General features: G+C 45.4%; 12 protein-coding genes across 13 annotated transcripts; 8 read left to right on the forward strand and 4 right to left on the reverse strand.

The window, feature by feature from the left end:
- The first annotated feature begins 1,645 nt into the window (after positions 1-1,645).
- On the forward strand, positions 1,646-2,633 carry LOC136194819 (prostaglandin E synthase 3-like). The gene is made up of 7 exons (XM_065984073.1): positions 1,646-1,679; positions 1,728-1,841; positions 1,894-1,963; positions 2,014-2,109; positions 2,190-2,273; positions 2,331-2,375; positions 2,423-2,633. Exons 1-7 carry the CDS (start codon positions 1,669-1,671, stop codon positions 2,498-2,500), a joined length of 498 nt encoding a protein of 165 aa, XP_065840145.1. The 5' UTR covers positions 1,646-1,668; the 3' UTR covers positions 2,501-2,633.
- Positions 2,634-2,681: 48 nt separating this feature from the next.
- LOC136194817 (kinetochore protein Spc25-like) lies at positions 2,682-4,925 on the forward strand. Its single transcript, XM_065984071.1, has 6 exons — positions 2,682-2,829; positions 2,886-2,951; positions 4,145-4,282; positions 4,342-4,446; positions 4,507-4,608; positions 4,670-4,925. Exons 1-6 carry the CDS (start codon positions 2,682-2,684, stop codon positions 4,789-4,791), a joined length of 681 nt encoding a protein of 226 aa, XP_065840143.1. The 3' UTR covers positions 4,792-4,925.
- LOC136194813 (mitochondrial uncoupling protein 4-like) lies at positions 2,953-4,062 on the reverse strand. The gene has a single exon (XM_065984065.1). The coding sequence runs from the start codon at positions 4,017-4,019 to the stop codon at positions 3,144-3,146; it is 876 nt and encodes a 291-aa protein (XP_065840137.1). The 5' UTR covers positions 4,020-4,062; the 3' UTR covers positions 2,953-3,143.
- LOC136194808 (nostrin-like) lies at positions 4,723-7,630 on the reverse strand. Its single transcript, XM_065984060.1, has 16 exons — positions 7,531-7,630; positions 7,306-7,472; positions 7,165-7,227; positions 7,031-7,112; positions 6,916-6,978; positions 6,701-6,811; positions 6,598-6,643; positions 6,469-6,548; positions 6,306-6,404; positions 6,129-6,248; positions 5,971-6,079; positions 5,818-5,906; positions 5,622-5,750; positions 5,222-5,555; positions 5,141-5,161; positions 4,723-5,066 (listed from the first exon to the last, which is right to left on the reverse strand). The coding sequence occupies exons 1-16, from the start codon at positions 7,558-7,560 to the stop codon at positions 4,894-4,896; spliced, it is 1,716 nt and encodes a 571-aa protein (XP_065840132.1). The 5' UTR covers positions 7,561-7,630; the 3' UTR covers positions 4,723-4,893.
- An 81-nt stretch (positions 7,631-7,711) lies between these two features.
- On the reverse strand, positions 7,712-10,205 carry LOC136194806 (uncharacterized). Its single transcript, XM_065984058.1, has one exon. It carries the CDS (start codon positions 10,177-10,179, stop codon positions 7,744-7,746), a length of 2,436 nt encoding a protein of 811 aa, XP_065840130.1. The 5' UTR covers positions 10,180-10,205; the 3' UTR covers positions 7,712-7,743.
- A 400-nt stretch (positions 10,206-10,605) lies between these two features.
- Positions 10,606-12,051, forward strand: LOC136194507 (eukaryotic translation initiation factor 3 subunit F-like). Its single transcript, XM_065983658.1, has 8 exons — positions 10,606-10,801; positions 10,855-10,937; positions 10,994-11,140; positions 11,196-11,287; positions 11,349-11,415; positions 11,476-11,536; positions 11,603-11,716; positions 11,804-12,051. The coding sequence occupies exons 1-8, from the start codon at positions 10,610-10,612 to the stop codon at positions 11,885-11,887; spliced, it is 840 nt and encodes a 279-aa protein (XP_065839730.1). The 5' UTR covers positions 10,606-10,609; the 3' UTR covers positions 11,888-12,051.
- Positions 12,052-12,107: 56 nt separating this feature from the next.
- LOC136194506 (uncharacterized) lies at positions 12,108-13,458 on the forward strand. Its single transcript, XM_065983657.1, has 2 exons — positions 12,108-12,792; positions 12,846-13,458. The coding sequence occupies exons 1-2, from the start codon at positions 12,409-12,411 to the stop codon at positions 13,359-13,361; spliced, it is 900 nt and encodes a 299-aa protein (XP_065839729.1). The 5' UTR covers positions 12,108-12,408; the 3' UTR covers positions 13,362-13,458.
- A 689-nt stretch (positions 13,459-14,147) lies between these two features.
- LOC136194509 (trafficking regulator of GLUT4 1-like) lies at positions 14,148-15,997 on the forward strand. 2 transcript variants are annotated; one of them, XM_065983660.1, is made up of 7 exons: positions 14,148-14,494; positions 14,575-14,714; positions 14,804-14,926; positions 14,982-15,279; positions 15,331-15,503; positions 15,565-15,690; positions 15,751-15,997. In XM_065983660.1, the coding sequence occupies exons 1-4, from the start codon at positions 14,455-14,457 to the stop codon at positions 15,135-15,137; spliced, it is 459 nt and encodes a 152-aa protein (XP_065839732.1). In that variant the 5' UTR covers positions 14,148-14,454; the 3' UTR covers positions 15,138-15,279; positions 15,331-15,503; positions 15,565-15,690; positions 15,751-15,997. The 2 variants fall into 2 exon arrangements, with proteins under 2 accessions (XP_065839732.1, XP_065839731.1); XM_065983659.1 differs by lacking the exons at positions 14,148-14,494; positions 14,575-14,714; positions 14,804-14,926 and having other exon boundaries at positions 15,142-15,279.
- A 43-nt stretch (positions 15,998-16,040) lies between these two features.
- On the forward strand, positions 16,041-17,741 carry LOC136194365 (hercynine oxygenase-like). Its single transcript, XM_065983458.1, has 4 exons — positions 16,041-16,265; positions 16,312-16,911; positions 16,961-17,437; positions 17,491-17,741. Exons 1-4 carry the CDS (start codon positions 16,116-16,118, stop codon positions 17,677-17,679), a joined length of 1,416 nt encoding a protein of 471 aa, XP_065839530.1. The 5' UTR covers positions 16,041-16,115; the 3' UTR covers positions 17,680-17,741.
- Positions 17,742-17,792: 51 nt separating this feature from the next.
- Positions 17,793-18,667, forward strand: LOC136194818 (proline-rich transmembrane protein 1-like). The gene is made up of 4 exons (XM_065984072.1): positions 17,793-17,892; positions 17,945-18,210; positions 18,267-18,365; positions 18,425-18,667. Exons 1-4 carry the CDS (start codon positions 17,835-17,837, stop codon positions 18,572-18,574), a joined length of 573 nt encoding a protein of 190 aa, XP_065840144.1. The 5' UTR covers positions 17,793-17,834; the 3' UTR covers positions 18,575-18,667.
- A 41-nt stretch (positions 18,668-18,708) lies between these two features.
- Positions 18,709-20,520, forward strand: LOC136194820 (uncharacterized). Its single transcript, XM_065984074.1, has 4 exons — positions 18,709-18,804; positions 18,882-19,081; positions 19,149-19,244; positions 19,304-20,520. Exons 1-4 carry the CDS (start codon positions 18,771-18,773, stop codon positions 19,448-19,450), a joined length of 477 nt encoding a protein of 158 aa, XP_065840146.1. The 5' UTR covers positions 18,709-18,770; the 3' UTR covers positions 19,451-20,520.
- Positions 19,453-20,791, reverse strand: LOC136194814 (methylsterol monooxygenase 1-like). The gene is made up of 7 exons (XM_065984066.1): positions 20,595-20,791; positions 20,459-20,536; positions 20,337-20,408; positions 20,211-20,287; positions 19,977-20,152; positions 19,765-19,920; positions 19,453-19,713 (listed from the first exon to the last, which is right to left on the reverse strand). The coding sequence occupies exons 1-7, from the start codon at positions 20,727-20,729 to the stop codon at positions 19,568-19,570; spliced, it is 840 nt and encodes a 279-aa protein (XP_065840138.1). The 5' UTR covers positions 20,730-20,791; the 3' UTR covers positions 19,453-19,567.
- Positions 20,792-20,903: the final 112 nt, after the last annotated feature.

A 20,903-nucleotide genomic window follows, 5' to 3' on the forward strand; every position in this document is an offset into this window, starting at 1 on the left:
GGACAAATTGTCCCAGGACAAATTGTCCCAGGACAAATTGTCCCAGGACAAATTGTCCTAGGACAAATGTCCCAGGACAAATTGTCCCCAGGACAAATTGTCCCAGGACAAATTGTCCTAAGACAAATTGTCCCCCGGACAAATTGTCCCAGGACAAATTGTCCCAGGACAAATTGTCCCCAGGACAAATTGGCCCAGACAAATTGTCCCCAGGGACAAATTGTCCCAGGACAAATTGTCCCAGGACAAATTGTCCTAGGACAAATTGCCCCAGGACAAATTGTCCCAGGACAAATTGTCCCAGGACAAATTGTCCCAGGACAAATTGTCCCAGGACAAATTGTCGTAGGACAAATTGTCCCCCAGGACAAATTGTCCCCAGGACAAATTGTCCCAGGACAAATTGTCCCCAGGACAAATTGTCCCAGGACAAATTGTCCCCAGGACAAATTGTCCCAGGACAAATTGTCCCAGGACAAATTGTCCTAGGACAAATTGTCCCCAGGACAAATTGTCCCCAGGACAAATTGTCCCAGGACAAATTGTCCCAGGACAAATTGTTCTAGGACAAATTGTGTCAGGACAATTTGTCCTGGGGACAAATTGTCCCCAGGACAAATTGTCCCAGGACAAATTGTCCCAGGACAAATTGTCCCCAGGACAAATTGTCCCAGGACAAATTGTGCCAGGACAAATTGTCGTAGGACAAATTGTGTCAGGACAATTTGTCCTGGGGACAAATTGTCCCCAGGACAAATTGTCCCAGGACAAATTGTCCCAGGACAAATTGTCCCCAGGACAAATTGTCCCCAGGACAAATTGTCCCAGGACAATTTGTCCCAGGACAAATTGTCCCCAGGACAAATTGTCCCAGGACAAATTGTGCCAGGACAAATTGTCGTAGGACAAATTGTGTCAGGACAATTTGTCCTGGGGACAAATTGTCCCCAGGACAAATTGTCCCAGGACAAATTGTCCCAGGACAAATTGTCCCAGGACAAATTGTCCTAGGACAAATTGTCCCCAGGACAAATTGTCCCCAGGACAAATTGTCCCAGGACAATTTGTCCCAGGACAAATTGTCCTGGGACAAATTGTCCCAGGACAAATTGTCCTAGGACAAATTGTCCCCAGGACAAATTGTCCCCAGGACAAATTGTCCCAGGACAAATTGTCCTAGGACAAATTGTCCCCAGGACAATTTGTCCTAGGACAAATTGTCCCAGGACAAATTGTCCCCAGGACAAATTGTCCCAGGACAAATTGTCCCAGGACAAATTGTCCCAGGACAAATTGTCCTAGGACAAATTGTCCCAGCCCAGGACAAATTGTCTCTAAGGGTACGGAGGTCCCCGACGGCGTTTAGGTGCGTTTTCATGTTTCGCGACGCGTGAGGGGCTTTTTCGAAGCGATCGCTTCGTGTACGCTATTTCCATACCTTTAGTGTTGTTGCCGTTGCAGCGAAATAGACGGTAGAGCTTCGTTAGTCGAGTTTCAGGCGAGGATCCTAACGAGGGGCCTCATCTCTATTCGAGTACCCCATTACGGGGCCCCATTTACCTGTAACGCGCTTCGTTATTCGTCTTCGCGGTTCGATTTTCGTTTGAAATGCAATAGCTCGAGTTTTGCAGCGTCGTAGCGCGCGTTCTGCAAAAGCGAAGAAGGAAAATGGCTACACGGTAAAAACGCTTTTGTTCCTTCTCACATATCGATATTTGCACGTGCAGAGCACCTCCAGAAATCGTATGGGCTCAAAGAGTCGACGTTCTATTGGTTACGATACGTCTAACGGACATTCGTGAGCACACGATCGATGTTACGGATACCGGAATCGTTTTCGTGTGCGTTTTCCCAAGAAAAAGGAGCGTGAACAAACTGAAAAGTGTTGTTTAGAGGCAAAGGAGGCACAGGAGGTGACGTTCATAGTTTTCAATTCGATTTTTTCAAGGAAGTCAATCCTCACGTAAACAATATGAACACGTGATAAAAAAATTGTTTCTACGTGTACACTAGGAATCGAAGCAGAAACTGACATCACGAGAATTGTTTTTGAAGCTGAAGAAAAAGGAGCCTGGACCATATTGGAAAAGTTTAGCCAAAGAAGGAAGAGTGAGTGGGTGTACCCCCTATTCCATGATATCTATACTGATACGTGTGTATCTATCTATCTATCTATCTATCTATTGTAGCTGCATTATGTTCGAACTGACTTTAACAAATGGAAAGATGAAGATGATTCTGATGATGGAGAAGAGGAACCAGAACTTGATAGCGTATGGCAGATTTTTTTCTTTTGAATAATCATCACAAACTACATTGTTTCATTTTAGCTAATGCAACAGATGGGTAATTTGGGAAGTGGAGATCCAGATATGGTAAATTAATTAATTAAATTGTTATTTGGAAATATAATCTTCCCTAGGGGGATTTGCCAACGGATTCGGATGATAGTGACGATGAAGCACTTCCCGATTTGGAAGAGCCTAATACAGAAGACTAGACTACTAGACGACTATTAAGAGGTACTACGACAACATTCATGACGTAGTTAGTTCTTTCGGCGGTTGTACTGTATTTGTTTTTGTCGTGTGTCGGTGGTATATCCGGGGACGCTTGGTGGTGGTGGTAACGCACGTCTCTTTGCAAATTCGAAACCAACGATCTCGTTTCTCGGCGCGCAAATGTCGTCTAACATAAACGAGCTCGAATTGTGGAGTCGAGAAGAAGTTAAACGAGCGATGGATGCATTAAAAGAAGAGCGAAATCGTTGCTTGGAAGCGGCGAGCTCTCTAACCGTTCATTGGCGCGAAAAAGGAAGGTCGATCGAAGGCGAGACGATCACTATTCCGTTCTAATAGACTCGCGAATCGTTTTCGTTTCGATAGAAAGTGTTTTGGTTCTGAAAGAGCTTCAAGAAGAAGGAAAATCGGCAGTGGAGAGCAAAAAAGAAGGTAGAGTCAGAGTCAGTGTATTCTCATACATATAGACATAGTAATGCACAGTAGTACTGCAAGACACCCACCCCAATGGCCCATACATACATACATACATACATACATACATACATACATACATACATACATACATACATACATACATACATACATACATACATACATACATACATAGGGTATGTTATTTTTTTAAAATGACGATGTGCCTGTGAATTTTCGTATCTGTTCAAACGTAAGCCAAAAGGTCAATGACCACGGTGCCATGCGTATATAAATGGGTAAAAATCCCTTCCACAAAGCAAGCACACCTTCGCTTCGTATTGCTTGAACTAGACAATCGAATGACGATTGATAGAGATGAGGTTGATTCATAATACGAGTTTTGACTACGTCAGCAGGCGTAGAAACGGTTGCCGCAGTCAAACCAGACACTGCACTAGCAAGTGCATGTGTAACATAATTATCACGTAGAGACGTTTTTCGTAGAAGCGTTTGCTTTGTCATATCGTAGGCAGTTAAATCTCCCATATTGACGAGTGCAGCACGTTGAACATTTGGTACCCATCCACGCCAAAGGGCACGTATACCTCCCTCGCCAACGATCTTTGCAAATGCATGACGCATTCCGCGTACGCGTTCCCCTTTTCCCTCCAAACGACGTCGACCTTCCATTTGCATTTGAACTTTGACGAGATCGGTTGGACTGGCGATCAATTGAGCGCCGGCACCGGCCGTTCCACCAGCTAAAACCGATTTCCATAAAGGAAACGAATTGTCGATGGGATTGCGACCGAAAACATTTTCGCGTAATTGCTCGTAAAAACCCATTCGACAACCGGTATAAATGACGTGACGTAGAACGGCTGGTGTTAGACCTTGCCATAGTTTGACAATTCCCTCTTCGCCTGCTATTCCCATCGCTGTACGAATCATTCCTCGATAAGCGCTGGCCCCCCCCGGCCCCGGCCCCGGCCCCGGCCCCGTCCCTCCTTCGCCTTGGATTTGGAGTCGAGTTTTTGTTAAATCGAAAGGAAATGTCACCGTTTCGGCAACTGTTGCTGCCATTGCCGATAGAGCGTATTTGTAGGCAAATTCCTTCGTACGTGTGGTAGTCATCCCCTTTTAGTAGATCGTGCGCGCGCGCGCTATCACGCTTCTCTTCTTCTTCCCTTCTTCCCCTTCTCTTCTAGCTGATCAAATCGTTAGCGCTCAGATTCGAGATCGAAAGCGAGATCTACACGATTTGACTCTACTTCGAGACGATCTGAAGGAAAAGGTTTCTACGACAAAGATAACTTGCCACGAATTAGAAAGGCAAATTGAAAAACGTAAGTACTGTAAAAAATTAGATGAATTGGGAAATGGCGTCTACTGTTTCTCTTTTTAGTCGAATCGAAAAACGATGACCACCGCGATAAGGCAGTTGAAGAGCAAAAAGATTACATTGCCAAAGCATGGGATCTTTTAGGAATTTCATTTAGAAAAATATCTGGTACACTTACCCTCGAGTCCAACATTTTGATTTTGATTTTGATTTTGATTTTGACTGAAGGTGGGAAAATTCAAGCCGTTTTTCGTTGTCTCAAAGCGGACGATGACAATTACTTTGGATACGTCATCTTTTCTCTTGATAGTGAAAAACGTGATTACAAAGGCAAGATGATGAGGCCGCTTGGATTAGACCCCTGGATGCCATCATTGATTCTCTGATTTAGTACATGAAGTCAAACCAGACATTGATGATGTGGAGCGACTCATTGAACAACTCAACGCTTCAAACAACCTGAGTCGATTCTTCAGTGCAGTGAGGAATCAAATGAAAAAACAGGTTGAATAGAGAAGCACAAACACAAGACACACACACACACACACACAATGTTTCTTTGTAACACTGACCCCCCAGCACCCTTACACTTGTCTGTCTCTCTCTGTCTCTCTACTATATTTCAGTAACATAGGAAGCAGGAAATATTCCTACTGTCCCATTGAGTTCTCCCTGCCACCAGCCGTCCTCTTGTTTCTCGTACACGTTAATGACGTCACCTGGTGCAATTGTCAATTCGTCCGCCTCTTGAGCTTGATAGTCATACGCCGCTTCACACTGGCATAGAACTAAAGACAAAAAGTTAGATTCGCGACATTCACATCCCCGGGGGGCGGGGACCCTAACCCCTAAATTGTCTTACTTGATGTTGCTTCAACGGTTTCTAAAAGAGAAGGCAAGCTCACTTAACTAAATAGAGGTTTGAATTTGGATTTATCCTAACCTTGGGGTGCTGGCTGAGAGACGGCGGCGGCAGCTTGTTCCGGATTATCAAATTCGTCTCCGCCGGCTGCATCATCATCATCGTCAAATTCGTCTATTTCATAGCCGCCATCCTGTGTAGCAGTATTGGCTTCAGCTGTATACGATTGCTGGGGTTGCCATTGTTGTGGAGGCGCGGCGGCTTTGGGAGCAGCAGGCACTTGTTGCTGAGGCTGCCCTTGTTCAGATGCTGATGAAATGATGGAAGCAACAACTTGACCGTCATCATCACTACTAGGTATATCACGCATGCCACCGCGTTGAACGGCTACGCGAAGAGAAGCATGAATCATGTTCTAAAAGAAGAAAATGCTAAACCTAAACGGCAGAATGGGTTAGGGGGTTAGCACTAATTAAGGTACCTGTTTGTCGCGAGTTGACTTAATGTAGTCAGCCAATCGATGGCTTGGCTTCTGTTGCTTCATCATGCTAGTGAGAGCACACGTCAAGTTGTAGCGAACAGCATCGTAGTAGTCAATCATGGCATCCGCCTAACAAGTCATTAATTAATTAATTAGAAAACAGCTGCCACTCAACTATTTATTTATTTAGAGTTACAGAAGCAAGTTGCCGAAAAACGTCATTCTGGGCTTCATCTGTAGCGTAGCTAGGAGTATCTTTGTAAACGGTAGACAAATTGGTGACACCTGAGAAGAGAGAGAACAAGTTCTACTGGCCATTCATTTGGAATTGCAATCCATCTGGACAGACCATCTTTCACTTTTCTTGCTTGTTGGACCAATTGTTGAAATGTCGTCAATTTTGCGGTGAGTGCTTTTTTTCGTCGACCTTCGTTCATAGAACTTGTAACGTCTTCTTCCTATACAGAGCAAATAGACTTGAAAAGATTGGGAGAAATACTTTTATACAAAGCATGTATAGAAAATTTGATCAGGACAATTTTCGCCCGTGCCAAATTTATCCGTCGCTTCAGAAACGTCCGAAGGTGGATCAATTTTTTCCGCTTGTTCTTTGACTAAATTGCAACTCTAAACGATTTAAATAGCTAGTTTCTCTGAAATTTCATAACGGCGTTTTTCTCTTACTTCTTGATAGGAAGGAGGAAGAGTACCAAGCAAGTCTGTGTACTTGATAAAGATGCTTTGCAAGTACTTTTCCCTTTCTTCGTCCATCCCTTGAAATTTCTAAAAAAAAAGAACATTGAGAATGTCATGTCACACAAACAACTGTATCTCCCTCTAAGATTACCTGGCAACAATTGTACATGGCTGTTTCCCATCCCTGTCTCGCTTCTTCTGCCTTTCGACAGGCCTCTCTGTAATCGGTATCTAAAAAGACTCTTCAAAAAAAATCAATTTTTAGATCAACTAATTCTGCCTTGTTTTGCAGCACTTTCGATCGCTTTTTTCACTTTGGCTTCCATCTGAACGCAACGAGAGTAAAGCGTTCGAATATTTAATTATTTAATTAGACAACTCACTCTCTGTACGTCCTTTTCTGATACCGGTTTTCCACGTCCACTCTTCGCCTCTTCCCACTGCTCGTGAGCCACTTCACAATCTTTCGCTTTCGAGTAATTATTTCGTTTTGACTAGGTTTTAAAAATAGAAAAAAAAGCCGGCCGGGAACTTGAACGAACTTGTGCGTACGGTGCGCAGTGAGGTGCGTACGTGTACTGTACTGTACTGTGTGTACCTTCAATTCGTCGCTGCGTCGATCGGCCAAGAACTTGCTTGCCTTCTCTACCATCGTTTCAATCTGACCGAAAGAATGATGATAAGGTAAATTTGGTGGCTACGCGATTTCTCACCGGCTTCCTGGCTTTTGTTTGCTGATCGAAAAATTGTTTGAGCGGTTTCGATGTCTCGGCAGTAAGATCGACGCCGAATTGTCTAAATAAGACGATCGATTCTCGATGGACGAGCACGTGCGACGTCGCTTTACTTGTGCGTTTCGCCTTCGACGTTCATACGATTGATGAACGTGTCCCATGCTGTCTTGAGTGTTCTACGTAAAAAATGCACAACATCTCGTTCGATCGTTCACTCGCGTGACCTCGACCCCTAGCTAGGCCCCTTCCCTTACCCTAGTTGGCTTCGATTCACTTTGCTCGCTTTCGTTGCAAGACGCGCAACGCTCTTAGCGTAATCGGCTTCGATTTCGGCGCGCTCGGCAAAAATGCCGGCAACGTCTTTGCAGAATTCCTCGCCCAGTTTGAGATACTTACGCAGTTCATCGAAACCGTTCCCTTCCTGATTTGTCCTTTTTAACCGAACGAACGAATAGACGATCGACGACCCATTCACTCACCCAAAAGCGGTCTTGAAATTGGTGAGACATCGCGTCGCGGCCCTGGGACGAGATCTTAGCGAGAACTCACGTGAGTTTCTAGATCCGGGAATGTCGATTATTATTTTACGTAATCAATCAATGAAGCGATTAATTACACGTGGTGTCAAAGAGGGTATAGATGAGTATATATAGATGCACACATAGATAGATAGATAGATATAGCACGCCGCGCTAACAGGAAAGAAGATGACGAGTATTCTGAACGATAACAACCGCAGACAAATGTCCCTCAAAATAGTCAGGCTGACCACCTCCGACATAAATAGTAAGTGGGCCAGCTTCTACAAGTACTTCTGACGATGCGGTGTAGACGTCGTTTTTTGTTAGGGGAACGTACGTGTGAAAGGCCGGTTTGACCGAAAGATGTACTGTAACCGATTGACCGTTGGTCACAAATAGGCGAGCAAAGTCGGCCAAGCGAATATTCGGTACGGGTCCACTTGCATTTTTCTGCTTGACGTAGACCTGAACGACTTCGTCTCCGTTCATAGGTCCCTCATTATTAACAACCACACTCACGCCAATGACGTCACAAGCATTTGGTTCGGTCGTGTTCAACACAAGTTTCGAATAGGAGAAGGTCGTGTAAGACAAACCATAGCCAAAAGGAAATTGAGGTTTGCCTGTAAAATATCGATAGGTGAGACCACGCCCAGCATACAAATTCATGGTTCCGGGTATTGGCAAATCGGACGTCGATTGATAAGACGTGACGGCGGCACGACCGGCGGGATTGTACTTACCAAAGAGGACGTCGGCTACAGCGTTTCCTCCTTCCATGCCCGGATACCAAACGTCCACAATTGCGTCAGCATCATCTAGAATTTTTCCCAATGCGATTGTGCCGCCGTGCACAAGAACGACGACGAGCGATGCATGAGAATTCGCTCGACGAACGGCGCTGACGAGATCGACTTGTTTTCCGGGAAGTTCGACGAGAGAACGATCGAATCCTTCCGCTTCTTGTCCCTCATCGAGACCGACTACAATGACGATTGCATCAGCTGTTTTAGCCGCTTCTGTTGCCTCGTAAAATTCTCTCTCGTCGGCGCACTCGACGTCGACACAACCGGGCCGGAAAACGAGACGTGGAAAAGGCGAAGCGTCGTTCAATGCCTTCTCAATGCCTTGTCTGATTGAAACAACTCCGGCGTCAGGAAAAAGAGCATAATTTCCTAATAAAACTTTGGTCCCAATTGCAGAGGGACCAATGAGAAGCATTCTCTTGATCTGCGTCACGGAAAAGGGAAGCGATTGGTTGTGATTTTTATAAAGTATAATCGCTTCTTGAGCAGCTCGTCGAGCCAATGCAATGTGCTCGACACTTGCAACGTTTGACGAATCGTTTCGCAGAAAATTCCACTCAACCATCGTCGGTGGATCGAGCATACCGAGAAGAATTCGTACACGAAACAATCGACGAAAGGCCGTTTGAATTTGATCGACGGTAACGTTTTTGTCGGCAAGAGCATTGGCTAGTTGACATATGGCGTCCGTTGAACCGCCTTCCTGATCGACGCCGGCTTTGAGGCCAACAGCAGCGGCACACTTCATATCGGGACACAAGTTATCCGTTATGGCAATGAGAGCCCAAGCGTCGTAATCGGAGACAACAAAACCGGGCCATTTCCACTGATCGCGCAAAATTCCGTTGAGAAGTCGACTATTGGCGCACGCTGGAACGCCGTCGATTGCATTATAACTACACATGACGTGTGCCGCTTGAGCTTCGACGACACATTGACGAAAAGCGACCATATACGTTTCCCACATATTTCTCGAATCGATTTGAGCGTTGAATGTGAGGCGAGTTGTCGGTTGAGATTCGAGATCGTAGGCGGCAAAATGTTTGCAACAAGCTGCTGAAAGTAGATATCGCGTCCAATTGCCAGTGGTCGTCTGCGCGCCAACGACAAAACTGTAGGCGAGCTGGCCAGTTAAATTTGGATCTTCAGAATAGACTTCCTGTGCTCGGCCCCACCTCGGATCGCGTACCAAGTTTATGTTGGGCGAATACATGGTGATTCCGCCACCGTTTGAAAATAGACCGTTACGTCCTCGATTACCCTCGTGAACGAGTCCGTTGTGAAGGGCTCGCGCTTCTCTGCCAATTGCGTAGCCAACTTCGCCGAGCGTTTTCTTCGACCAAGTGGCACCGAGAGCACAACCATTTGGAAATACGGTTGCACGAGAATTTTTCACGGCGTGCTCGTCGTCATTCAGCCAATTGTAGGCCGGTATGCCTGCATGAACGATGGCGGGAGCTTTGTTTGTGAGTTGGGCTATCTGCTCGGTTAAACTCGTTGTCTTGATCAGATAAGCGAGACGATTATCGATTGTCATTGTCCAGTCAAGGTGAGTCCCTTTGATATTGGGGCATTTCTTATAGTCATCTGCCCTATCGACGCACGTCTTTTGGTCGAGTGGACACAGGTATTGATTTTGACTACAGCGACCGCACAGACTTCGATCAAGAACGCAGTCACCCGAGTCTGAACATTTCTCAAACTCTCCCAAGCACGACTCAGGAGCCGCCGTGGCAATTTCAACTAACGCCAGAATGACAAGGAAGGCTGCAAGTCGAGCAACGGAAAGCGGTCGCGTCATCTTCTGCCGGGAAGACACAGACACAGACACGGACACACAGCAAATGAGCTCCGTAGCAGTTCGCTCCGTTTTAGGGTAGCATTGTTCAGAAAATAAACGCAGGTACAGAAATGCTATTTCTAATGGTGAGTGCGTCATATTAGAAATAGGAGAACGCTCCTTTATATAGATAGATCAACGCCCTGTAAGTTTCTTCTATTGTTGGAGCGTTGCACAAAAAAATCATTCGTTTCCTTCGTTCTTCTTGCAGTAACATCTCCTAGAATTTCTGACAGCTAAAATCGGTGAATGACGATTCGAAACGCTAAAATTTCACAAATATACCGAAGAGAAAAATTCCAGTCAGAAAGCCGATCGATCGATGGATCGCGTGGTACACGTGATTATTTAATTAACGGTGTGACGTATCACTACCCGTATTCGAGCTAAAATGGCCGTCGCGTCTTCGTGTCACGCACATAAAGTGCTCGTTCATCCGGTAGCTCTCTTCTCCGTACTCGACGCCTATCAGCGTCGACCAGAAGAGGGAAGACGAATCATAGGAACGCTAATGGGCGTCGCAGAGAAAGGAACGGTGGAAGTGAAGGCAGCGTTTGTCGTTCCTCATCAAGAACCGGACGAAGTGAGACCGTTTACGAGACGATTGTTTGAACGCGTCTCAACGACGAATTTTAGGAAGTGCACATCGATCTCGAATTCGCTTCGAATATGGTGGAACAGCACAAAAAAGTCAAATCGAAAGACGTTGTCGTCGGATGGTCGAGCAAAATTAATTAATTAATTAATTAATTAATTAATGATTTTTTCCCCCAAGGTTTGCAACTGGTGTGACAGTCAATGAACATTCGAGTCTTATACATGACTACTACAAGAGAACGACAACGTCTGGTCTCTCTCCCATTCATTTGACAATTGACACGACTCTCGCCAATGCTCGATTAGGAATTAAATCTTATATTGGGTAAATCATATTTATTATATTTATATGATTCTGTTGATTTTTTGACGTCATATAGGGCTCCTATGGGAGTTCCTGGGAAAGTGCAAGGAACAATCTTTCTTAGCATTCCTCATCAAATCACCAACTATGCACCAGAAAAAGTAGCTGGTACGTTTCACAATGAATTCCCTCCCTCTAAGAGAATGAAACTTTTTTCTTTCTTTCTTAGTTTCTCAACTTCAAAATGTTTCAAGTCGTTTTGTTGCCTTAGGATCTGATCTCAATCACGTCGTAAAGTAATAATATATATAGTAGACAATGTTTCTTCTATGTATCACTATGCTATTCTTGTTCAGTTCCGCGGAGAAGATGCTTCATCTTTTGCAGCAAATCATTGACTATGTCGACAACGTTCTTGTCGGTTTTTCTCTCCTCCCATGTGAATTCATTATTACGCCTAATGACTATTATTTCTATATATAGTCTGGCAAAATTGCAGCTGACAGTTCGGTGGGTCGAATGCTATTTGATGCCGTCGCCAATGTGCCTCACATTAACACAGAAGAGTTTGAAGCGATGATGACATCGAGCATGGAGGTAAGCGTAGGCGCGCGTCCTGACCGTAGTTCACTCCGCCCTTTACTGTACGTGACGTCAGCGCGTTCTAATGTTTGTTTTTCTAAGGACTTGCTGACCGTTGTTTATCTGGCAAGTCTTTCAAGATCTCAGCTTGCGCTAGGCGAAAAATTGACGAGCATTTTAGCGTGATCGTCTAAATCTAGTCATAGCGTGAAATGACGTCCTTCCTCCGTCCGCCCGCCCGCTCGCACGCCCGCCTGCGGGTCTAAAGTGTCTCCTTCCAACCAACCCTTTTCTTTTTCTCACATGTAACGATACGTTATAGTACGGAACGTACATGTTCTCACGAGTAATCCTCGCGCCGCTGTCTCGCCGAATGACAAGGGAGGGAGGAGGGGGCCGTCGATCCACCCCGCGCTCGGCATTCGCCACATTTCCCTATACCATTTGCTCTCTTCCCACTCTAAAAAGGAAAGAAACGCGAAACTACAGAACAACGTTTCGTCCAACCATTTGTAAACAACGTACGTATACGTACGCCCAGGGGCGTTTTCCCTAGCTCGCCGCCGTCACCGCCGCCTTCCGCCTTATCGCGCGAGTTACGATAGGGCGTTGAAATTAGATGAGTAGTCGGAGCAGGCCCCCCGGCCCACAACATCATCCTGTGCCGTCGCCGCTCGCCCGCCCGCCCGCTCGCGCTCGCCCCCCAAATGGTCATTTTTCGAGAAAAGTTGCTAGGTTTTATAGCAACCCTTGGCCTTCTGATCACCGTCGAGTCGTCGACTGGAGATCTTGAAGTCCAAGTCAGATTTCCCAAGAGCGTGCCACATTCTCTCAGTCGATGGGACGAAACGTTCTCTGTCAAATGCAGAGTGAGCGGTGGCGCTCGACCCGCTATCGTCTGGTTGAGACGCGACCGCCGCGACGAAGAGGATCATCATTTTCGTTACGCTATAATGACCGCCGGCGGCGGCGACACGGCAACGTTCTTTGATATCCACGCTCGATATTATGGCAAATTCAGTTGCTTTGTCAGGGACGTTGATGGACAGGAGGCTCTTTCAAAGGAAACTTCAATCGGTCCACGCCTAGGTGTACGTCGTCGCCACCTTTCCTTTTATTTAATAATCGTAGTTATTTTGTGCAGTTTATATTCCCCGCCGACGATGTTTCTGGAGATGGTGCCGATGACAGTGGAGGAGAAGGCCGTCAACTTGGTCCTCTGCCTCTCGTTTCTCATCATCATCATCATCATCATCATCATCGCCACCCGCTAGCGCATTCAAACGAGACAATCGATGATTTGGTATCCATTCGAGGCCGTCACAATGAACCATACGTCGCTATAGGCTGCGGTGCGCGAATCTCCGAGACCAATGATCATCCGTTTATGACGACGGTTCTGGGAGCCCATTGGCCACTGCTAGTCAACCTCTATTGGTACTATGCGCAAAATCAAACAAAAATAAATGAATTTACAGGGAAGGAGCTCGAATATTCAAGTGCTCAGCCCTTTCAAAGACAATTGCCCGTTTGGAGAGATTTTGGAAGTGTTTGGACGCAGCTTTTTGTACCGACGTCGGCTCCGGATGCAAATTACTCGTGTCAGGCAGAATCAGACCTATTTGAAGATGCTGTGACTATTCGATGGGTGCACGTGTGAGAGAGTGGCACGCGCAGCAGGAAGTGACGTGTAGTTCATTAGCAAGTTAGCGTGCGCGTACATATTGAGAACAAAACAGGATGTCTGAAAGTGAAAAGACTCTCCTTTGTCCTGGAGAAGGTAAATCTTGACGAGTGGCAATGACAGGCCAGTCTGTGTAGAATGCTTATCGACTCGACTCCTTTCCTTATGATCTCAGCTCCGCCACGCTACGAAGTGGGGAGTCTGGGGACTTCGCAACCAAGCGCTCCCGTTCCTAGAGTCTATGCCACTCATGCCACAGCTTCAGCGCCAATCGAATACACTTACCAGCAGCAAAACAGTGCTCCTCCTCCGAGTCCTCCAGCGTACGACGTTACGACACCGGTAGGCCGCGCACGTACCAAGCTTAATTCCAATTTACTATTAATTAATTAATCAGTCGTGCCGCCTGCCGACCGTGCGGGCCGGCGGTATATATGTAGGTTTATCATAATAATGTCCTGGTCACTCGGCCGAACTACTACTCGCAGAGTTACTTTTGGGTGTCAATTATCACGACGATTCTCTGCCTTAGCCCAATTGGAATCTTTGCCATTATTCTTTCTAAGGCAGTCAGTAGTAGTCAGTCTCCAGTCGATGGGGTTTTTATTTTTCTTGTCAAACTATTTAGAGCCGTTCAGCTTATCTGTCTGGCGATGGGCAAAAAGGTCGATCGTTGGCTCGAAAAGCGCTTGGCTTCAGCATTTTCAATATCATCTTTGGATTAATTCTTATCATTGTTATTATGTTTTTTTTGTTATAAAACGTCTCATTAATAACCCACCCTAACCCATAACCCTAACCCTTGACCGATGATGTGGCTTTTTGGTATATAATTTTGAAAGTGGCACGTTGAGCATGCGTTTTAGTTTCGTGTATGGCCGACAACAAGAGGCAGAATTGGACCTTTTGAAGATACTGTGACTATTCGATGGGTGCAGGCGTGTGAGAGTGGCACGCGCTGCAGGAAGTGACGTGTAGTACATTAGCAAGTTAGCATGCGCATTAGCAAGTGACAGTAGCATGCGCATAGCGTAAGTCAGGGTGCATGAGACAGGGTGCATGAGACAGGATGTCTGAAAGCGAAAAGACGTCTCTTTTTCCTGGCGAAGGTAAATCGTAACGCGTGACAACGACAGAGGCCAGGCAGTGTAGAGTGATTTTTCTTGTTTTCGGTGATCGTCTCATGCAGCTCCGCCGCGCTACGAAGTGGCGACTTCGCAGCCTGCCAATGCCACTCAGGTCTATGCCACAGCTCTAGCGTCAAATGAATACGGTTACCAACAACACACTGCCTACAATCCGTACGCCGTTACGACTCAGCCTCAGCCGGTAGAGTATAGGCGGGCGGGCGGAATGGGGACTTTTTCCTAACTGATCGTGCCGCCTGCCGACATGGCGGCGATCGGCATGGTATACAGGTTTATCATGTCATCGTCAGTCCACCAAACTACTACGTGAAGAGTTACTTGTTTGTGTCAATTATCACAACGTTTCTCTGCGTTTGGCCAATTGGAATCGTTGCCATTATTCTTTCTGCTGCAGTAAGTCGGTTTCAGTCACTAAATGTGTGCTTTTGTTGAGTTTCTTTTCAACTAGAGCCGTTCTGCTTATTTGTCTGGCGACGAGCAAAAAGGTCAATCGTGGGCTCGAGGAGCACTTGGCGTCAATATTTTCAACATCGTGTCTGGAATCACTCTTATCATTCTTCTCTTTACTCTTATAATACCTAGTATGAACGATTATGACTATTAGTAAGAAGAACGATGGAAATTTCTATCACGTGCATGAAAAGGTTGCGCATGCGTTTTTAGTTCGTTGACGCAGTTTGTAGTGTTGTTGGTACAGTACAGTATGGCAGACGACTTTAGCAAAGCTGCTCTCTCAAGCTCCGAGCGTAAGAACTGCGATTATCGTTCTTTTGTCACTTAGAGACATTCGTAAGCAGAACTTCCGCCGGGATATGAGCAACAGCCTTACTCTCACGGAGCAGGAAGTTACCCTTATGCGCCTCCGCCGTACGGCGGCCAGCAGCCGGGGGCACCAATGATGATGTCTGGTCAGCAGCAGCAACAGCAGACGTCGACCGTTGTGATGGCGCAGCCTCAACAATACGCTCCTGTACAGTACATACCACATACCATAAGGTGTACGTCATCCATTGGCACGTGATGCTACTTAGGTGGTCCACACGACCGTCCTCAGCCATACCAATTACGATTCCCGATCTTTTATATGGATGTCGGCTGCGACTTGCATTTTCTGCCTCTGGCCAATTGGCATTGTTGCACTCGTCTTTTCCTCTATCGTCAGTCCACTGACTATATATGAAATGCAAAGAATATATTGCTTTCTTTTTTTTTATTAGAGTCGCTCTCATTTTCAAAGCGGCGATGAGGCGCAAGGAAAAACGTTTGGCTTTGTCGCACTTGGCATCAACATCTTTAACATCGTTGCTGGAATCGTTTTCCTTATTGTCTTCTTTACCGTCATTTTTCCAGGGTTAACGTATTATTAGAATCGGAAATGACCGTCTTGACTTTTATTTGTGTTTTTTTTGCTGCTGCGTCACGATCTCTACAATCTACATACATTTAGATCAATTGAAAAATTCATACATGTAAACAGCACTTTAGCGTGCGTTAGTGCACACTCTCGAGGTTCCTCCTCGCGGCCCATTGTCGCACGATCACGCGATCTATCTCCCCTTTGTGTGTACCTCGACAACGCAGAATGCAGCAAGGCCAGGAGAATGAGCCGCAGCCGCAGCCGCAGAGCGAACAGAGTCTAGTAATCAAAGAATGGTACGATAAAGCGATTGCTAAAACGAAAGAGATCTACTCAATGCTCACTGAAGATGGCCACTATCAAAAGCCAATACAAGTGAGTGAATAGTTCTAATTATTCAAATTTCACGCATTACATCTAGCTTCGAAATCCTTTCATTTTTTATCTTGGTCACGTGGCCGGTTTCGCTTCAATTAAAGTGAATCAAGAAACTCTGAAAAAATCATCTTTTGCACCCACGTACGACGTCATGTTTGAACGTGGTCTCGATCCGGACGTCTTTGATCCGTCTCGTTGCCATGACCACAGCAGGGCACCCGTCCAATGGCCATCCATAGCCCAAGTCAACGACTACGTGCAAAAATGTCGACGAGAAATATTTCTCAACTCTGATGAAGTTGAGAAGAAAAACGACACTCTATCGAAATGGTGTCAAAAGGGGCGAATACATTGGATGTGCATAGAGCACGAGCTACTTCATCAGGAAACGCTCATGTACATGTATTTGCAAATGGATGCTGCCTATAAAGTTCCACCGCCCAAAAGACCACCTTTCATAACGTCATCTGCAAAAACGCTGCCTCCAAAGAAGATTTCTATATCAACGGCAGGAAAAGTCGAGTTAGGAGCCAAGTTCGATGCTCTATCTTTTGGATGGGACAACGAATTTCCGGCTCACGTTGTCGACGTACCCTCTTTTGAAGTCGACGACATTCCAGTGACAAACGAGAAGTTTCTTGAAGTAAGTAAACGAATGTCAATAGATAAATAAAATTATTTCCTTAATCTAGTTTGTTCAATGCGGTGCTTATGAAGACAAATCAAATTGGGCTTCAAAACAGAATTGGCTATGGAAGACAAAAGAGGGTATGAAACATCCCGAATCTTGGCAACAGACAGGCAACGGCTACGTCATCAAAACACTTTTCAATGAAAATATTTCGATAACGGATGCAGCCACGTGGCCCGTCTTCGTTTCGTTCAGCGAAGCGCAAGCGTACGCTCGTTGGAAAGGACGACGAATTATGACGGAGCCGGAATGGTGTCGCATTGCCTATACGTCACCAAATGATGACGATGACGGGCGAAAATATCCGTGGGGTAACGATGCGCCGACAAGCGAACACGGAAATTTCAACTGGACCAATTTGGCACCTACACCCGTTGGAAGTCATCCTCTTGGTACGTCGGCGTGGGGAGTGCAAGATCTCATTGGCGACGCTTGGGAATGGACGTCAAGTGTCTTTGCTCCTTTTGATGGCTTTGAGGTAAAATGTACTATCTATTTATTTATTTATTTATTCTATCTCCTTTCTTTTAGGCTATGGATATCTATCCTGGCTATTCGGCTGATTTTTTTCCTAGCAATGATTACGAGTGTTCTCATTACGTGTTAAAGGGAGCGAGCTTTGCCACGTCAACTCGGCTCATTCGTCCGTCTTTTCGTAATTGGTATCAAAGCTGTTATCCCTACGTTTGGGCGAAATTTCGTTTGGCCAACGATCTCTAATAAACAGACAACGACCAATTAGTTGTTTTCACACGCACACACGCGCGAGTCTTTGAATAAATGTCGTCATGTCTAATTATCTTTTGATCTAATTAGGACAGGAACAACCGGGGAACTCGAACAATATCAATAGACTCTTCCGTGTGTTGCGTAGAATGGAGGAAAAGGAATCACTTCTCGACAACGCGGCCACAGCTCCTCCAGCCGAAGCTGGTTTGCTTTGCTTGTTACTACCGCTCTAATTTCTACTCACTCGAGTCGATAGCTCCATATAGCGAAGAACCGCCGAGTTACGCCACTTCGGCGGAAGGGGCCCCCTATCCTCCAGCCCCCCAATATCATCATCAGCCTCCTCCTCCGCCGTCGCAACAGCCGCCACCACAATACCCTTATCCTTCCCCAGCTCCCTATCCTCCCCCTGCTCATTATCCTCCCCCTGCTCATTATCCCCATCAGCAACAACAGCAACAACAGACAACGGTTGTCGTGGCTGGTGGAGGATGCGCTCAAGCTCCTTATCCACAGACGATGGTACGTCCGCATTGCGTCAATGATTACATCTATGGTTTATCTAATTATTATCTAAGGTTCACGTGGCACCGCCCGATTATTTTGCTTTGTCTCTCTTTACTCTTTTCTTCTGCTTTTGGCCCATGGGAATTTGTGCATTGTTGTCATCAATCCAGGTTCCGATTCCCAGGGAGGGTGGGGGGGAAAGTACCTATAACCTATACATCATATATAGGCTCGTGATCGAATAGCTGCAGGGGACTTTGCTGGAGCACATCAAGCATCTCATTCAGCCAGAAATTTCAACAGAATCGGCATTGCCTTGGGCACTGTGATTTTGGTTGGAGCCATTATTGTTGTTGTCGTCATTAACACCTCTTATTAGTAGTACTGTAGATTTGTGTGTTCTGCGTCACTCGCTGCTTTGTTGTGCGCTGTTGTGTGTCAGTTCCTTCTAAATGAGATGATTTTTCTCTCACTCTTTTAGCAGAGACTGGTCTCTGCTTTTAGTGAGTAGCAGTTTTTCACGTGAGAAACAGATCACGTGGGGCTGTGGTTCACGCCCATTTCTTGTGTGCAAAATGGAAACAGAAGCGTTACTCAGCCAAGAACAACGTAAGTGACTAGAAGATCGAGTAGAAGCGGCGATTCAGGGGTACAGGTACACTCGCCCTCGTTTTCTGGGAGCGTAGATGAAGCGACAGCAGCAGGCGAAGAGGAAGCAAGAGAGAAAGATGCGACAAGCGCGTCTATCTTTGCCACAGAAAATGCAACTGCGACTATTCAGCTGCCACCGTCTATTGAGCTATCAGCTTTGAACGAGCCGTCATCGACTACTGCAGCCGCGTCAAGAAGAGAGGGAGAAGATTTGGCCTCTTCTTCCTGCAATCAGGTAGACTATCTATCATGTTGATTCGTATGTACCTTAATTAATTAATTAATTAATCGTTTGTGTGTAGCCAAAGGAATTTAATTCCTACATTGTTATTTCGATAATTCAAGTCACTCTCTGTCTTTTTCCATTGGGCCTCTGTGCCCTCTGGCATTCAGTCATGGTATTATACATGTACTACAGTCCTAATGAGAGATAATAGTAAATTCTCTCTTCTGATAGAGTCTCAAGCATTTGCGTCGAGGCAATTTCTCTCAAGCGGCACAATACGCCGATCGAGCGCGAAAACTCAACATTTTTGGAATCATAGCATCTGTTGCAATCTATGGAATTACAGCGGCAGTCGTTACAGCTGTCATGGCATTTTAATTAATTAAGCTGCCCCACCCACTGCACTCTTTATATTTTTATAATACTAATTATACGCACAAATAACACGTAGCATAAAGACAAACAGAATACTACACTACTAGTAGTATTAATAGGTTAGTCAGCCTTGAGGGTTTTTTCTTTCTTCTTAGCCAGGTATTCTTTATATTGCCTGTCTGTGCCAAAGATCCAATCCCAATAGGTAAACGTTGACGAATAATTTCCATTGAAGTTCATGTGATGAAAATCATGATATTCAACTCCTAAAAAAGATTTTTCATTATCATCATTAATATATTTATTTTAGTGCACACCAGCATAGAAGGGAAGTAAGTGAAGAGGATTCAATGGAAGAGAATATCCATTATGAACATCAATAGTCTCCATAAGCCGAACGGTAACCCACGCCCACATAAAGATCACGTGATCACAAAACAATAAGATGGCAATGAAAAATCCCATACCCAAAACTAGTCAAAAAATTCAATATAGTAGTACTATTATGTATTATGACGTCAGTACTGACCTAGGGTTTCTATCCAATGAGCATACTCGGCGACCATGCCAAAGGGAGCCTGAAAATGATGGTGAACTTTGTGCACAAATTTATAAATGCTTTTATGATGCAAAAGACGATGAAGAAAGTAATGCCACGTGTCTTCGATCATCAGACTCCCATAGAGTTTTAAGAGTAGAATATACCTTGTAATATGACACGTGTCATTTCTCTATATCATATATCAGATATAGACAGTTGTACCATGCAGGAATGGCTTCGTAGTTGTACGGAATAGACATCAGTTCTGTAAATGCATACGTTCCAGAGATGAGAGGAACCTAAAATAATGATGATTAATATTTTCTATTTACAGTACGAAGCCCTTGCCTGAACGAAAAAGTGATTGAACATGAGAAGTTTGAAACATTTCCACTGCTGCTCAAAACTCTCACGTTTCTCCTAAGGTACAATTTAAAATAGAGAAAAAATCGTATAGAGACCTCACTCACCCCTTGTATTTTGTATTTGTGCATGAGCGGCAAAAATTGACATAGAAATCCGGGAAGGCAAATTCCAAAGTAGAGTATCTACGGGAACGCGATCTCTCGACTTCTTTGCGCCTCGTTGCGCTGCGCTACACTGTACCTCGTGCACGAGAATGGAACCAACGGTGGCAATTTGAAACTTGGTGTATCGTTCGGTCGTCGATCGCCAAAACGACTCGAATGGAGCAGCGAGCGGATTGAGCGTCGTCATATTGACGAGAATAGACGAATCCATGAGCGAGAGAAGAGGCGCAATGAAGCAGCGGCACGCTGGGATCACGAGAAAAGCGGACGATCAGCTCGACGCTGATTGGCTACGTAAAACATCACCTGAGCGACGTCGTTTTAGAGATGTCAGACTATTTTTAGACTTCCAAAAATGCACTCGGTCATTGTGACGATCGAGCGC

Source organism: Oscarella lobularis, chromosome 13, assembly GCF_947507565.1.
Source record: "Oscarella lobularis chromosome 13, ooOscLobu1.1, whole genome shotgun sequence".
Lineage (NCBI taxonomy): Eukaryota > Metazoa > Porifera > Homoscleromorpha > Homosclerophorida > Oscarellidae > Oscarella > Oscarella lobularis.

Bases quoted from the DNA above. Each gene is read 5' to 3' on its own strand.
- LOC136194819 (XM_065984073.1), top strand. The intron at 1,964-2,013 runs GTAAACAATATG...CGTGTACACTAG, and splicing joins TCAAGGAAGTCAATCCTCAC to GAATCGAAGCAGAAACTGAC. The intron at 2,376-2,422 runs GTAAATTAATTA...AATCTTCCCTAG, and splicing joins GAAGTGGAGATCCAGATATG to GGGGATTTGCCAACGGATTC.
- LOC136194817 (XM_065984071.1), top strand. From the start codon at position 2,682: ATGTCGTCTAACATAAACGAGCTCGAATTGTGGAGTCGAGAAGAAGTT. The intron at 4,447-4,506 runs GTACACTTACCC...TTTTGACTGAAG, and splicing joins TTCATTTAGAAAAATATCTG to GTGGGAAAATTCAAGCCGTT. The intron at 4,609-4,669 runs GCAAGATGATGA...TCTCTGATTTAG, and splicing joins TGAAAAACGTGATTACAAAG to TACATGAAGTCAAACCAGAC.
- LOC136194813 (XM_065984065.1), bottom strand. From the start codon at position 4,019: ATGGCAGCAACAGTTGCCGAAACGGTGACATTTCCTTTCGATTTAACA.
- LOC136194808 (XM_065984060.1), bottom strand. From the start codon at position 7,560: ATGTCTCACCAATTTCAAGACCGCTTTTGG. The intron at 7,473-7,530 runs GTGAGTGAATGG...AGGACAAATCAG, and splicing joins AATTTCAAGACCGCTTTTGG to GAAGGGAACGGTTTCGATGA. The intron at 5,751-5,817 runs GTAACTCTAAAT...ATGACTTGTTAG, and splicing joins TTTTTCGGCAACTTGCTTCT to GCGGATGCCATGATTGACTA.
- LOC136194806 (XM_065984058.1), bottom strand. From the start codon at position 10,179: ATGACGCGACCGCTTTCCGTTGCTCGACTTGCAGCCTTCCTTGTCATT.
- LOC136194507 (XM_065983658.1), top strand. From the start codon at position 10,610: ATGGCCGTCGCGTCTTCGTGTCACGCACATAAAGTGCTCGTTCATCCG. The intron at 10,938-10,993 runs GTCGAGCAAAAT...TTTTCCCCCAAG, and splicing joins AAAGACGTTGTCGTCGGATG to GTTTGCAACTGGTGTGACAG. The intron at 11,416-11,475 runs GTAATAATATAT...ATTCTTGTTCAG, and splicing joins GATCTCAATCACGTCGTAAA to TTCCGCGGAGAAGATGCTTC.
- LOC136194506 (XM_065983657.1), top strand. From the start codon at position 12,409: ATGGTCATTTTTCGAGAAAAGTTGCTAGGTTTTATAGCAACCCTTGGC. The intron at 12,793-12,845 runs GTACGTCGTCGC...TATTTTGTGCAG, and splicing joins CAATCGGTCCACGCCTAGGT to TTTATATTCCCCGCCGACGA.
- LOC136194509 (XM_065983659.1), top strand. From the start codon at position 15,237: ATGGCAGACGACTTTAGCAAAGCTGCTCTCTCAAGCTCCGAGC. The intron at 15,280-15,330 runs GTAAGAACTGCG...ATTCGTAAGCAG, and splicing joins TGCTCTCTCAAGCTCCGAGC to AACTTCCGCCGGGATATGAG. The intron at 15,691-15,750 runs GTCAGTCCACTG...TTTTTTTATTAG, and splicing joins CACTCGTCTTTTCCTCTATC to AGTCGCTCTCATTTTCAAAG.
- LOC136194365 (XM_065983458.1), top strand. From the start codon at position 16,116: ATGCAGCAAGGCCAGGAGAATGAGCCGCAGCCGCAGCCGCAGAGCGAA. The intron at 16,266-16,311 runs GTGAGTGAATAG...CATTACATCTAG, and splicing joins ACTATCAAAAGCCAATACAA to CTTCGAAATCCTTTCATTTT. The intron at 16,912-16,960 runs GTAAGTAAACGA...TCCTTAATCTAG, and splicing joins CAAACGAGAAGTTTCTTGAA to TTTGTTCAATGCGGTGCTTA.
- LOC136194818 (XM_065984072.1), top strand. From the start codon at position 17,835: ATGGAGGAAAAGGAATCACTTCTCGACAACGCGGCCACAGCTCCTCCA. The intron at 18,211-18,266 runs GTACGTCCGCAT...TTATTATCTAAG, and splicing joins CTCCTTATCCACAGACGATG to GTTCACGTGGCACCGCCCGA. The intron at 18,366-18,424 runs GTTCCGATTCCC...CATCATATATAG, and splicing joins CATTGTTGTCATCAATCCAG to GCTCGTGATCGAATAGCTGC.
- LOC136194820 (XM_065984074.1), top strand. From the start codon at position 18,771: ATGGAAACAGAAGCGTTACTCAGCCAAGAACAAC. The intron at 18,805-18,881 runs GTAAGTGACTAG...CTGGGAGCGTAG, and splicing joins GTTACTCAGCCAAGAACAAC to ATGAAGCGACAGCAGCAGGC. The intron at 19,245-19,303 runs GTATTATACATG...CTCTTCTGATAG, and splicing joins CCCTCTGGCATTCAGTCATG to AGTCTCAAGCATTTGCGTCG.
- LOC136194814 (XM_065984066.1), bottom strand. From the start codon at position 20,729: ATGGATTCGTCTATTCTCGTCAATATGACGACGCTCAATCCGCTCGCT. The intron at 20,537-20,594 runs GTACAGTGTAGC...GCGTTCCCGTAG, and splicing joins GTTCCATTCTCGTGCACGAG to ATACTCTACTTTGGAATTTG. The intron at 20,409-20,458 runs GTGAGTGAGGTC...ATTGTACCTTAG, and splicing joins ACAAATACAAAATACAAGGG to GAGAAACGTGAGAGTTTTGA.